General features: G+C 48.4%; 1 protein-coding gene across 17 annotated transcripts in view; it reads right to left on the bottom strand.

The window, feature by feature from the left end:
- Positions 1 to 295: 295 nt before the first annotated feature.
- The window catches only part of KIF1A (kinesin family member 1A), a 183,542-nt gene continuing 168,894 nt past the window's right edge, over positions 296 to 14,943 (bottom strand). For 16 of the 17 annotated variants that reach the window (XM_077825919.1, XM_077825924.1, XM_077825925.1 and 13 more), the window contains 11 exons: positions 12,710 to 12,824; positions 10,981 to 11,114; positions 8,385 to 8,446; positions 7,715 to 7,860; positions 5,577 to 5,789; positions 5,037 to 5,114; positions 3,713 to 3,837; positions 3,190 to 3,336; positions 2,612 to 2,804; positions 1,868 to 1,986; positions 296 to 338 (listed from right to left, as the gene is read on the bottom strand). In XM_077825919.1, coding sequence (XP_077682045.1) covers positions 296 to 338; positions 1,868 to 1,986; positions 2,612 to 2,804; positions 3,190 to 3,336; positions 3,713 to 3,837; positions 5,037 to 5,114; positions 5,577 to 5,789; positions 7,715 to 7,860; positions 8,385 to 8,446; positions 10,981 to 11,114; positions 12,710 to 12,824 — 1,375 coding nt within the window. The remainder of the gene's footprint in view (positions 339 to 1,867; positions 1,987 to 2,611; positions 2,805 to 3,189; positions 3,337 to 3,712; positions 3,838 to 5,036; positions 5,115 to 5,576; positions 5,790 to 7,714; positions 7,861 to 8,384; positions 8,447 to 10,980; positions 11,115 to 12,709; positions 12,825 to 14,943) is intronic. The other variant, XM_077825936.1, reaches the window with a different exon arrangement.

Below are 14,943 nucleotides of genomic sequence, written 5' to 3'. Positions count from 1 at the left end.
ACAGCTCCTGCTTTTGAAAGTTACAGGTTCATGTGACACCAAGGTCACTCAATGAGGAGATGGGCAGAAGATCACATGTGCACAAGAAATCATGACCAGGCTGTATCAGGCTTTTGCAGATATAACAGAAATGCATTTTCCCAGTGAAGGTGTAAATCGAGATGGATCCATTTCTGGAGCAGGCAGCTGGGGTGGTGGATGGCATAAAAGATTTGACATTAAGATAGGGACTCTTGTATAGAACCAGCAATCTTGATCCTGCCAGCAGACAGATGAGGTGGAGAGCGGTTTTAGGTTAGATTCTCATCTGGGCTGTTCTCCTTCTGGACAGCTTGGATCTGTTTTGGAAACCAGGAGACAAAAGGAGTCAAAGGACTAGAAAAGGAATGCGGAGAGATAGAAAGGGAGACAGACACTCTCCTTGTGAGAGACCCTATCATGGAGGTAGAAAGAGGTGCAAGACACACAGAAACTATGGGCTGGTTCAACATCGGCACAGACCAGATGAGACCAAACCCATCCGCAGCCCAATTAATCCATGTGTACCTGACAGGGGGCAGCACCAGAATCAAAGGGAGGGTGGGTAGGTATGTTTCTTTATACAATGACTACAGGGAATTTCTGTTTATTTCTTTATCTTCTTTTAACTCCACTACTGAAATTATGATGTTTTGTTCTAGGGATTAAGGATCAGATCCTTGACTGATATAAAATAGGTTTCATAAAAGAACTAGATACATTCATGGAGGATAGGTGCATCAATGGCTATTAGCCAGGATGGACAGAGATGCAAAACCACGCTCTGAAGTGTCCCTAGCCTTTGTTTGCCAGAAGCTGGGAATGGGCGATAGGGCATGGATCACTTGATGATTAACTGTTCTGTTCATTCCCTCTGGGGTGCCTGGCATTGGCGACTGTTGGAAGACAGGATACTGGGCTAGATGGACCTTTGGTCTGACCCAGTATGGCCGTTCTTATAAATCGGTGTCACTCCATTGACTTCAATAGACTGATGCCTAGTTCCATCAGCTGAGGATCTAGCCCTGAATTTCTGTGTTTATTTCGGTGTGTGTGTGTGTGTGGGGGGGAACTGTGTCCTTGTAACATTAAGCTGGCACAGTTGAAATCACAGTTAAAATGAACTCCTAAATGCTGCACAAAACAATGAGGCCACCAGAGAAGTGCTTGTACAACCTGCCCCCATGGTGTACCCCAATCCAACAGCATTACTAAACCATCATCATTAGGATTCAGAGTTATTGAGAAACCTAGCTGTTCTGGGATTTGGAGCAAAATTTTGGATTGTCAGTGTAGAAAGACTATGTCACCGTGTTGCCCGCCTGCAATTTTAACCCCTTATGATGCAGTGTCTGCATCTGCATAGAGTCTGTGAAGCAGATTGGGCTACATAAAGGCAGCATTTGAATTTTATAAGCAATGGTTCTGAGAGCAAGGAATAAGACTTCAACATCCAATTTGAAATACAAATGAAAGGGACCAAGAGTAGCACCATCTCTCTGTAGAAAAACATTAAACCAAGACCCCTTGTCACAAGGCGACAGAGCTGAAGTGGATGGAGGGGAAGGAGTCTCTGGGAATTGCCCTGTTTTGCTCATTTGATGCTGCCAACCCCTTGCAATAATTTTACAATCAGCACACAGCAGGCCTTGCTCCCTGCAGCTCCACCTTCAAAAATATATGGAAGATGCTTGATAACTGGGTAGGAAGAGGCATGACAGAGCAGATTTGGGGAGCTAGAAACCAAGCTGGACAATCAAAACCAAGCTTCTGCTGTTGCAGCCTAGAGCATTACCAACAGGTTACCAGGCTGTCTCCTAACGGAATGGTTTAAAATGTCCCCAGGTACCTTATGGATCCAGCTAGCAGAGGGTTAAATGCGTACAGCCAGTCGTGCATGTCCTTGTCGCTGCTTGCCTGAAGAAGGATTCCACGATGCTCCGTGCATACTGCAAACGTGTTGGGGGTCTGAAACAGACCAATGCCATGAATGAGTCCACCAGGCTACCTGAGATGACACTGAGCAACATGCAGCACAGCTTGGAGCATGAAGGGACATAGAACAGGACCCAGACAATGCCAGGGAAGATGCTATCACAGTAGGCTACGTTTCCTCGAATGTGAAATTCCTCTGCTTTTCTGAACAGTCACAGATCAGAGCTCTGTTGTGGCTTCTTTGCAGAGAGGAGAGTGGATTCTGACACCATGAGAACATTTCTCATTTTTAAAGGTGCAATTTCACCCTTTGGGACCCCGTGATATCAAGGGAACTAGGTGTGAGCTGTCGAGCAGCACAGGATCTCCCTAAAGCTGGCTCTGTGGGGAGTATTAGCATACCACTGTGCTCCTAGACTCTCTTCTCCCTTCAACACCATGTTGTGAACATCACTGTTCCTTTCATGTACCAGTTTCTGATCCCTATGGTCTTTCCCCATCCTTGGCCCATAGCCATCACTGCAGCCCCTCCCTTTTATCTTTAACATGGTTTCAGACATGTGCTGCCATTCTGGTTCCCCCCTTGCACTTGTAGCACAGCCCTGGACACGAGCTGTGCTTCCCCTGTTTTGCCCATGTCACGACCTCCAGCAATTACCTTGAGCATGGCCTGCTGGTCCTCACTGTACTCCACCTGAGCAGAGGAGAGGTTGAGGATGGCTCTCTCCACAGAGTCCTTGTCTGTATTGTAGATGTAGACATAGGGGCGCCTCACAACCACATAGCGCTTCACCCAGCCGTTGGTGTGAGGCTCGAGGAAGTGCAGATAGCCTTTCTTTGAGACAATGGGACTGCAGAGGGCAAGACAGGGCAGTCTCATGCTTAGTGACTGAAGAAAACCACCAGCAAAAGGGTTAAAACCCCAAGTACTTGTCCCTACTCTTGCTGTTTTGCAGATTGTCCCTCGCCTCCTTCCCACAAATCCCACCTCTCCAGATGCAGACTGCCAGCCTTGAACCTCCTGCCCTGTGACCTTCTTGTCACTTAGCAGCAGCTAGTCTGAATACCTTCCATCTTCCTATGTCCCCAGCTAGGCTTCCAGCCATTTGAGGAGGGAGCTGCATGTGGCTATACTGAGACAGGAACAACTGCCCACTCTAGCAGGGACAGCTCCAGCCATGAGGGCATTCAGAGTACACTGACACCTCCTGCTTCAAGTAAACCAACTGCTCATACCTCACCCGGATCTCCTGAATATCGGGGACCAGTAAGCGCTGCGTCTCTTTCTCATCTTCAGACCCACGTGTAGGAGATTTCTTCGGTTCTCCCTCCACTACGGGTTCTGGCTCAGGGCTTTCTGCCCTGGAAGAGAGATGGGAGGTTCTGGAAGGGGAAGAAAGGTATTTAATTACAATGATACCTTCACAGTGACTTTTGCCAATAGCCATCTCTGATTTTCTTCTGGAAACTGGCTAACTTGGTGCACATGAAAGTGACCTACTGATAGCAGTGGCTAGACCCAGGCAAGGCTATATCCCTGTGGAATCCCCCCCTCCAAATCACTGTCCATGCTCATCACTTCTGGCCTTCAAACCTCCCGTGATGCTGGCACTGTATCTCTTCCGCACAGAGACTGATGGTTATGCCCAATCTCATGGTGGGTTGGTGTATGGACTAGCAATCAGGCTGACCCTGTACATGTTTGTTTGGGCCTCAGTGTGAATTTCTCAGCCCACAGTGGTCTGGGTGCATCTCTTACCTGACCTCAGTGTCTTTATACTGTCCTTCTAGCAGTGATGGGCAGGTGGAAGAGGGAGTCAGGGTGGTGACACCAAGAGCTGGCATGGAGGGGTCTCTCAGCAGGGTCACAGACATTTCTGACAGCTGCAGGAGGAAAGAAATCATTTCCTGGAGTCAAAATCTAATCTGAGCTATAGGACATGAGCCTGGAGGGCAAAGGCCAAAGTTCGGTCTGGTGAACTGAAGACAATGGAGTTTCACCTGCTTATTCCTGGTACGAATTTGGGCCTAGCTGGGTAACGAGCACTCTCCCGTGCTGCAGAGACAATTCCTCTTCCATATTTGCATGGTTACTGGGGTCTTTTAAAGGTTACTCTGAACAGATGGGGGACAGCTTCTCAAAGTCAGTGTGATCCCTAGAGGAGAAGGGAGCTAGGCCGATATAACACAGTTGAGGGTGCTATCTTTTATAGCTCTTGCCTTTTGGTTAGAGCCGATATTAGATATACTAATGCCCTTGATTTTTCCCCACAGTTTACCAGCTAGGGAAAGTTTTACAGCCCTCTAGCAGATGCAGACTCCAGGGACGGGGCAGGTCACCAGACTTTCCTTCTCCCCACATAGGTAATCTTCAGGGCAGATCATCTGCTCTTTCCCACCCCTTGCCTACATCTCCCTCCTGTTTCCTTTCCCTTTCCACTCCTGCGTGCTCCCAGTGGAAAAGATATCAGGGACTGGCAGGGTCAGACCCACTGGGCCCTGCCCTCCTGTGCTCTGCTCTGGAGAAGTAAGTGGGAGGCAAAGTGAGAAGCTTTGTCACAGTGCTGACGCTGGCCTCCTTCTGGAGCTGACCCTCTAGCCCTGAGGTCCCAGAGCACCAGTGTTTCTAGGCTAGTAGCCGGGGGGTGGGTTTCTGGAAGGCACTAGATTCACAAGACTGATCCCGCTCCTTCTCAGTCCCATAAGGGAGGAACTGCAGTCAGACCAGGAGACAGATATTAGGAGAGGCAACTTCTCCTCCCCTCCTCTGCTCAGCCAAAGCAGAGATAGATGTGGAGGTGGTAATCTCATGGAATGCAGCACCATGCACCTCTCCAGTAGCAATGATTGTGGCATGCCATTGGTGTTAGCACACAGAGCCTGCTTAATGTGGAGTGAAATGGCACCTTGAGGCCTTGTCCGCATACCAGCAGGAATCTTCTGCTAAGATTCCCAATGCAGGCCAGGCCAGGAGCTAACTACCAGTAAGTGTCACTGTCTGAGCAGAACCAGCACTTCCATACTGCTTATCACATCATTGTTCGAAGCAGGGAGTGCTAATGGTGCTGGGAAGTTGGTCCTACCTTGCTCTCGCTGGCGCTGATGCAGACATGGCTGTGACTGTACTCTCTGTTAAATGTATGTGTGAGGAGACGCAAGCACTGCAGGGGAAACAAAAGGCAACATCCAGTTGGCAAGCAAGACCTCTCCCCATGAACACATAAACGTCTTCCAGTCCCACCAGTAACTCTCCCCATCTGCCCTTCTCTGCCAGGCCTGAAATGCGCGGCTCTGTCTCAGCTTCCTCTGGATAAATATTTCAAAGGCAACATTCTGCTGATCAGGAGGAACAGCTGTGAGCACCAAATCCATGTCATGGATTCCCCTGCTTGCCTCAGACCTTCCACAGATTCTCCTTCCACATCTCCTGCCCACTGCCTCCTCCCCTAATCACTGCCTCTGCTGAAACCCTCCTCCATGCTGTCACCTCCTTGCACCTCGATGAGGGCCACTCCCTTCTCTGTGGCCTTCCAACCTTCACTCCAGCCTATGTAGAATGCTGCTGCCCATCTGCTCCCCAGCGTCGAGCCCTCTAGAGGGGCTAGCTTGCTGCAATACAATACCTTGACGGCAAGCTCTTTTTGCCTCTCGCTGGGGGTCTCCAAGGGCGAGCTCCTGTCCTCTGAGGCACCATCTGCCGAGAGTGGAGAGGAGACACAGGAAGTGCTATGGGAATCGGAATCATCACTGGAACATGGGGACAGGGACTCCAGGCCTGATCTTTGGGTCGTCTCCAGCTTCTCACGCAGGAGGAGGTAATGCCTCGTCTTCTCAACCTGGACAAAGACATTCACTCTCAAGTTCAAGTTTCTGGCACTTAACTTCACTTGCATTATTCCCTTCCCACTGCATTGCCTTGTTCAAACACATGGTGATGAGTACCTTGGAGTGAACGAATGTCACAGGTCCGATATGGGCTACTATGGGGACTCTTTAAGATGACATTATACCACAACTATCAGAAACTCCACAAAATGCCAGCTAGTGGCCTACAAAAAAAATGGTTTCCTAGCTTTCGTAACTGTTGTTCTTTGAGATGTATTACTCCTGTCCGTTCCATGCTAGGAGTGTGTGCACCCACGTGCATGGCTGCTGAAGATTTTTCTTAGTGGTATCTGTAGGGCCAACTCTGGCGCCTTCTCAGTTCCTTCTTGCCATTGACTCTGACAGTGGGGAAAGAGGGCAGGTCACGGAACAGACATGAGCAACACATCTCAAAGAATAACAGTTACAAAAGGTAGGTAACTGTTTTTACTTCTTTGAGCGACCATCACGCGCAGTAAGAAGGGACTGAGAGAGCACAGTGCCAGCAGCACCTCATATACCAGCGCATGAGCGTGGGGCTCCCGGAGGTGCCGGAGCCGGTCCTATGGATACCACCAAGGGAAAAATCTCTAGGAGTTGTGCACATGGGCATGCACACACCTAGCCTGGAATCGACATGAATCATAGAAGATTAGGGATGGAAGAGACTTCAGGAGATCATCTAGTCCAACCCCCTCCTCAAAGCAGGACCAACACCAACTAAATCATCCCAGCCAGGGCTTTGTCAAGCCGGGCCTTAAAAACCTCTTAAGGAAGGAGATTCCACCACCTCCCTAGGTAACCTATTCCAGTGTTTCACCACCCTCCTAGTGAAATAATTTTTCCTAATATCCAACCTAGACCTCTCCCACTGCAACTTGAGACCATTGCTTCTTGTTCTATCATCTGCCATGACTGAGAACAGCCGAGCTCTATCCTCTTTGGAACCCCCCTTCAGGTAATTGAAGGCTGCTATCAAATCCTCTCCCACTCATCTCTTCTGCAGACTAAATAAGCCCAGTTCCCTCAGCCTCTCCTCGTAAGTCATGTGCCCCAGCCCCCTAATCATTTTCATTGCCCTCTGCTGGACTCTCTCCAATTTGTCCACATCCTTTCTGTAGTGAGGGCCCCAAAACTGGATGCAATACTCCAGATGTGGCCTCACCAGTGCAGAATAGAGGGGAATAATCACTTCCCTAGATCTGCTAGCAACTCTCCTACTAGTGCAGCCCAATATGCCATTAGCCTTCTTGGCAACAAGGGCACACTGTTGACTCATATCCAGTTTCTTGTCCACTATAATCCCTAGGTCCTTTTCTGCAGAACTGCCACTTAGCCAGTCGGTCCCCAGCCTTTAGCAGTGTCTGGGATTATTCCGTCCTAAGTGCAGGACTCTGTACTTGTCGTTGTTGAACCTCATCAGATTTCTTTTGGCCCAATCCTCCAGTTTGTCTAGGTCACTCTGGACCCTATCCCTACCCTCCAGCATATCTACATCTCTTCCCAGCTTAGTGTGATCCGTGAATTTGCTGAGGGTGCAATCCATCCCACCATCCAGATCATTAATGAAGCAAGCACTCGAAAAAAAAGTAAGAGATCTCTGCATAGCCCTCCCAGCTAAAGCTTTGTAGGTTCAAATTGCCACACACCAGTGCTTGGGCTCTGCAAGAGAAGTCATGGGGATGGAGTCAAATGGTGGGAAAGCAGCACCAGCTATTGCATGTTGTATTTGCTTCTAGTGTACCTCAAAGGCAAAGCATCAGATACACCTTAGTGGATATGGGTAGGAGAAGCTGCCAGTTAAACAGGATGTTTCACCTTGCATTTGGCCATTACAAGTCAAGGTCCATTGGTTGACTGAAGTTCCTGGCAATAGGTTTCTAGGGTGGAGTCTTACCTCTTGTAGGAGGCTGAGTTTCTCCAGTTCCCACTGATGATCCAGGATGAGGCTGTCACTTCGAGGTCTCCACCCAGCCAGGTTCTCTTCGCCCCGCACGTATGCAACAGAGGTGTCCAGCACACGCCTGCGTCGTCTCTGCATACCTGCAGGAGAGAGGATCTCCGCTTTAGAGATCATTGTTCATGCCTTTAGACTGGAGACTGGGGCTGGTAAGATGGAGAATGGCCTAAGGTGATGCATATCTAATTGTAGACATGCTCCATATATCTGCACTGCAGCACGGTATCGTGTGTGTGTGTGTGTGTGTGTGTGTGTGTGTGTGTCAGGTTTTGGGGAGATAATGACATGCATAGACTATCCGTTCTCTGTCTCCCCCCTGCCCAGCATGGGACTGGATATGCTGGTTTGCTGCAGGTGCTGACCTTCACAACCTGTCATCTAATAAAGACAGAAAGGGCCACACATATTAATCCACTTAAGCCAATGGCATTACACCAGGGATGGATTTGGCCCTCAAAGTTTAAGTCCTTTTAAAAAATAAGTAGCCAAAACAATCCAACCCCAAAATGAATCCCAGGGGTTTTGGTCCCCTTTAAATTCCAGCAATGGAGTCCCCATGGGTAAAATAACCCCTAAAGCAACCCAGAGGTAGAGATGAACTTCCCACCTGGACTGCCGGCATCAGCCACACGGCAAAGGCTGAGCTCATACACCCCAGTCACACGGTTACTGCAAGCAAATGGAAGGCAAAAGGTTACACACTGCTGAGGGCAAATGCTCCTCACACAGACCCTTTTCTGCAGGATGCAGTGGCTGAGAGGTGTCAGCTAGGGAAATGGGGCTCAGGTCCCAGCTGTGAAAATGGTGGGTTTGCCCTAATTCTCATTACAAAGCGACTAGCCAGCAATAACAATGTGGTACATAATTTGTTAGAAGAGCGTTGAACAAGCTCTTGCTCTGGCAATGTCCTTCAAATTCTCCTCCTGAATGTTCATGCTCAGAGAGCTGTGGTGGGGCCTGCAGTCCACCTCCTGCTCTCTAGCACGTTGCAACAAAGGGTTAGTAGTGCATTAAACACCCTCAAGTGATTTTTCTTTTCCCCCAGGGACATCCCTGGGAACCCTATGCCTGCCTTCCAGCTGATCTCCTTTACTATCCCACTCTCAGGTCAATGCCAGATGGACTAGTCTAGCTGAAAAGGACTGGACACTGGTCCCTTCAGAGCCCATCAGTAATGCCTCTGTGCTGGCTGAGTGGGTAGGTGGGCGTCATGAGGCACTTCCTCTTCCTTGCCAGCTTGAGAACAGCAATCCTAGAGCCCCAGCATACTGTGCCACTACTAGATAACCAGGTTAGCCCGCAACCTCCCATGGAACACAGTATCTGGATCCTGGGGCTGTTATAATGCACTGATTTCCGGACAAGGAAGGAAGGAAGGAAAGGAGAGAAAAATAATCATAGCCCATTCCAGAACCTCAGCATTAGTCCCTGTTCTCATGTCCCGTCTGGCAGAGAACAGTGCACGTGAACATGCAACACTGCACAATCACCAGGGAACACAGGGCCTGATTCTTCATTACTTTGCACCTTGTGCAATCATTTGCCCCTATGCAGTGAGCGGAAGTCACCTCCAGATCAGAAAGGTAGCATTTCACACACACCCACTGTGCACAGATTTCACTGTCTACACAAGGTGTGAGGCCCTGGGGAACCAGCAGGGGTGAAAGTAACTGAGGCCACTTACCGGTACAGGGTGGGGCGGCTCCGGCCCCCAGAAGGGGCGGGGCCTCGGGTGGAAGGGGCGGGGCTGTGGGGGGTCAGCATCCCCCAGCTAGCCCTTCGAGTCTGGCTGGCCCGTGCTGCCCAGGGCTCCCGTGTTGATTTAAAGGGCCCAGGGCTCCAGACGCCGCTGCTGCTACGTCCAGAGCCCCAGCCCCTTTTAAATCACAGGCCCCAGGGCAGCTGCTCCCTTTGCCCCACCCCCTGGCCGTCGGCGGCCGGGGGGCCAAAAGTGGCAGGAACGTTAAAGCGCTGCAGGGTCCTTTGTCGCGGCAGCGCTTTAATGTTGCTGCGCCCCCCACCGACAGGGGAAGCAAAAGGGGCAGGGACATTAAAGCGCTGCTGTGGCAACGCTTTACTGTGGGCTGGGTATGGGCCGATGCGGGTTCTTACTCGTACACAGGACCGGCCCCTACCGGCTCCCTTTCACCCCGGGGAACCAGGTCCATGATTTCTAGCTGTGTCAGACAGACTATATTTCCTGCAAAAAGAAAAGGAGTACTTGTGGCACCTTAGAGACTAACCAATTTATTTGAGCATGAGCTTTCGTGAGCTACAGCTCACTTCATCAGATGAAGTGAGCTGTAGCTCACGAAAGCTCATGCTCAAATAAATTGGTTAGTCTCTAATGTGCCACAAGTACTCCTTTTCTTTTTGCGAATACAGACTAACACGGCTGTTACTCTGAAACCTATATTTCCTGCGATACCCTTACTATAGGACTGCACTTGATGCAGCTTGTTCAAGGCTATGTTACCAATCCAACCCCTCAGAACAGGCTATTCCATTTAGTTTTTTACAAACATAACAAAGCCCCCATCCCATGCTCTGGGTGCCCCAGCAGTTTCATTCCACAGTGCAATAGCATGATAGAACAGATCGCTCTTTCAACCCTAATAAATACACACCAGCAAACAAAATAAAAGTCCTCCACAACAGACATCATAACTTTTCCAGCCCTGAATCCCGCCCACCTCAAGACATTTTTGCAAAAAGAAATTCTGTTTCAGTCAATAAATTTCAGGTTTTTGTCAAAAAACAACTTTTGTTTGGTATTTGGTAACAGTTTTAAACCAATACACCTTCTTGATAAAAATCTGAAAACTTTCAACAACAATGAACGAATCTTTTTCCTCAACCTTTTTTGCAAGAAAAAAATAATCATTTCCTGGCCAGCTCTGGTTATCACGCCCCCTGCATGACTAACACAGAGCTCCTCTGGAAACAATTACATCAATAAATCAGGATCCTGCAGTGTGTGGAACTAGTTTATTCACTTTAGAGTGGTAAGGGCAGATAGAAGCCTAGTGGGATATTTAAAAGCTGCTAGGTGCCTAAATATCTTTGTGGATTTGGGCCTAAGTGCCTTGGGAAGGTTTGGGGTGACCAGCACTATGGACAGCTAAGACATTGTTAATAACCATTGCTAATTATTCTTCAGTGTCTTCCTTCCTCCTTTTGAAAAGGAAAGGAGATTCCTCTACCTCTCTGAGGCCCGCAGGCTCCCACTGCCAAAGAGATTGCGGATGGAGCGAGACGCTGGAAGTTTGGCATCTCTGGAGTAGAAGACCATGCAGAAATCTTTGGTGATCACAGCTGGCTGGGTGCAGTTCTCCATCTGCAGTAGGGTGGAGAAAAAGGATGAAGGGAGAATTATGGAGATGGCTCCTAATGAGGCTAACATCAGCTCCTCCCCATCAGTTTGAGTGAGGGATGACAGTGTCTGTAATGTTAGTAAAGACTGTGTCTGAGTGGTCCATATTCAGAGAGAAGATTGCACTGTGACTAGACAATAGTGATTCCAGGGCTTTATCATATGTCGTTTCCTAATGTACATGCCTCAAACTATGAGGCCAGCCATTCTAGAATGACTCAAGCATGCCCAGGGAAAGTGGATATCAACTGGATTATTTCTTTCCTGCTTTACTCTTGGGATTTCGCAAAGGCCAAATTGCCGACTCTATAAAGAATATTCAGCAGAGGGTTGTGGGCTTGATTCTCCACTGGGCCAAGCCATTCTGCTCCCCTTGTCCTGGGCTTCTGCAAGACGATTTCCCCACCACTCTGATAAAAAGCTTTTGGAAGGGGAGGGCCAATCTTAGAGAAAATGCCTGTTCTCACAGTGTTAATAGCCTTGAGAAAAACTAGGCTTAAACCAAGCAAGGGCACTTTTGGGCACTGCCTTTTCAGGAACATGCTCAATGAATGTTAAGTAGCGCCCTTCCTTTCCCCTGCTGCTGATTACAACCAGCCCTTTCTTCTCTGATACATGCAGTGACCTTCTTCTTTGTGTTCCTGACACCAGCTGTCTAGTTTTCAGCGTTTCTCCTTCCAGATGCTGCCAGGACTGATCTTTCCACCTACCCCCAAACTGCACTGTTTATTTTGTTTGCTAGCACTGGGCCCCATCCCACCAGGTGCGAAGCACCCTTGACTCGCACTGATCTTGGAGGAGACACTCTGCTCCGCACAGGACCACTCCTGCGGACAACAGTCGCCAAACAACTGAGGACCTGGCCCAATCCAACGGCCCTACCCCGATGACAGCACCCTGGCACTGGAAGACAATCGTCCATGACACTGCAGGGAACTTCTGAGCATCTGGAGGAGAACACAAGCTCAGAGAGATGGACACAGCTTGCAGAAACACCAAGTGCTGGACTGTCACCTGACAATGCAGCCTGAGGAAGGGCTTGTGTGTAGCTGCACTGCTCTACAAGCAGGGCATGACTCAGATTCTAACTTTCTCCCAAGCATTGGTTCTGGTGCACAGGCTGGCGGGCTGCTGTGTTAGTGGTGGCTGCACCCACTCCCTGACCACCTGCACAGGGTGTGGAGTAGCAGTCTGCATGGGCTTTGGCAACGAGCACCCATTACGCCCTGTTACTGCCAGAGGTATAGCAATATACCCAGCCGAGCCTGATGGTTCTAATTCTGCACTGCACTGATTTCAGTGGAGCTACCTTACTGTAAAACTGGCATGCTGGAGTGGGGACTCAGGCACTGCAGCTCTGGGTTATCTGGTAGTGTTAGAATTGTCTGCACATGAGGGATAGTGTACATTGCGCAAACATCTTGAGTTACTTTGAAGAACTTGAGTAGCTCATGCAAGGGGCTGGAGTAGAGGGGAGGTGGAAGAACCTTGCTCTCACAGATCATATTGCCTACTCTGTGCACTGATGGGCAGGTTAAAGAATACAGGAAGGTTCTTGCCTCAATGTAAGCGGACAGGGTAATGAAGATTTTCTCTCTGTAAGGGGTGACTCGGTTCAACAGCAGGGAGTTATGCATGGAGCTGTCCCACGCTGCTTCAAACTGGTAAAACGTCCTGGAAGGAAACAGCAGAGGGCTGGTAAAAACACAACTACACCTTAAGTTAGAGCTGCAGAAACATGTAACATGCACACATTTGTGACAGATGAGCAGCCATTCTGGAATTCTCAGGTTCAACTCTCAGGAGGGGCAGGCTGAGGAGAAAACACATGTTCCCCCCCACTTGCTCTGAAAGATATTGTAACATTTCCATGAGGAAGCTTCATTTGAGGGATCTGCATTACAAATATGAGGAAGAATCTTCTGTATGGATTGCAATTGGACAGAGAAGGTTTGAAAGCAGTGGGATGCAGCCTATTGGCAATACTATGGAAATGGGAGGAGTGCAAGAAAGAGGTGGAGGGAGAGCAAGAGAAGGACAGAAAGAAAGCTAGAGGAGATGGAGAAAAGGAAATAGCTGTATCAGCACCAGGTACTGCCTCTAGTCAAAGAAATGTGCAGCACTTCAGGGCCACATCTCTGCAGTCAAATAGGCTTCCTTCCATGTGAAGGAAGACTGACTTTTCTGTGAGCATGGTCAGAACGGAAGAGAGTGAGGATGCTTAGCGGAGTGATTGCTGTCATCTCTCTCAGGCACTTTACGCTCTCAGTGATTTTTTTACCTTTTACCTGACACCAAAACAGACCACTTCCCTCCAAGGTTAAGCTGTGAGCTCAAAATGTCCATCAAAGCTCGGCAGAGTTAATTCCTTCCTACTGTTCATCTCTGGCACAAAGCCACAGACTCTGAGCCAGCTGAGCATTTGCCTAAACAAGTTCAACTCCAGTGAACTCCATAGTGCCAAGGTGAATTTGACCCTCCATGTTCATTGTCCCCTTGCTCCCCTCATTTAATGTCTGTGCTAAATTAAGAGGGCTGAAAGAGGAATGTAATATCCATGGCCCCAAAGCATTTAAACATTGGCTTAACTTAAACTATTGCTTAAGTGGCTTTGAAGTCAAAGGGATGTAAGCATGTGCCTAACATTAAGCATGTTTCCATGCTTTGCTGAACAGAGATGGATTTCTGAATCAGGGCCCAGGCTCATTCTTTCTAAACACCTACACTCTGGCCACCAACACATCCACTCATTGTCCCTTTCTCCTGTGAAATTAGGCTCATTCTTTCTAGACACCTACACTCTGGCCACCAACACATCCATTCATTGTCCCTTTCTCCTTTGAAATTAGCTGCACTGATCTCAAGAAGTAAATATGTGCATATATTGGAATACAGAGCTGGGCTTTTGGGAAGTTTGCCTGCCAAATTAATGCAGTTTTGGGAGAGACAAGCTGGTACCATAAAAGATATCAATCCTGCCCACAGGTAATCGGAACTGGTAGTATCTGTGCTCTGCTGCACTTCCTGGAAATACCACTTCTAGAGACAGGACTTCCATGAAGGACATCACAGCCTGACACTTCAGCACTGTCAGGTGATGGGAACTCTCTTCTTGCCCTATCATTTTTAGGATCAATATTTTCTGGCTGGAACAAATTAAGCTCAGGTCCCAAAATCCCTGACCTGTCTTGGGTCATTAGAACAGCCCACTATGCTGACAGTCTCTTTGTTGAGCCCATCTGACTCTCAGCTCTAGTGTTTAGGGTTTACCTTCCAGCATACTGAAGACTACTTTTGAAAGCCACATTCAGAAGCCAATCAAAGATGACATCTACTCAGGACTCCCCCTAATTTCCGTATTTGAGCATACTCAAGAAAACATGGTTCAAAACCATTTCCACACAGACATTCCACCATCACAGCTCACCAACACTCTGTATCAACATAGTCAAACATCTCTTTAACAAGATCCCAGGACTGTTCTTAGAAAATGATGCGTTGGATTGGATCCCACTCTGGGGAGCAAGGAGAGACTCTTGTTAAGGCACAATTGACCATGTTTGTTGATACACTGTTATCTCATTTTAAACACCACATTGTAAATAACATGAGATAATTGTTCTGGAACATGTCGCAAACACTGAAACTAAATGAGAAACACCAGCACCACTGTTAGAAACAAGTCACTGGAGGACAGGTAACTCCAAAGGGAAGGATATAAGATAAGAAAAGGAGGATTATAAGAAAAAGGAGCAAAAAGCAGAGGAACAAGTCAGAGAAGAAAGAGAGAAAA

Source organism: Eretmochelys imbricata, chromosome 9 (genome assembly GCF_965152235.1).
Source record: "Eretmochelys imbricata isolate rEreImb1 chromosome 9, rEreImb1.hap1, whole genome shotgun sequence".
Taxonomy (NCBI): Eukaryota; Metazoa; Chordata; order Testudines; family Cheloniidae; genus Eretmochelys; species Eretmochelys imbricata.
This window is presented reverse-complemented; position numbering and strand designations above follow the sequence as displayed.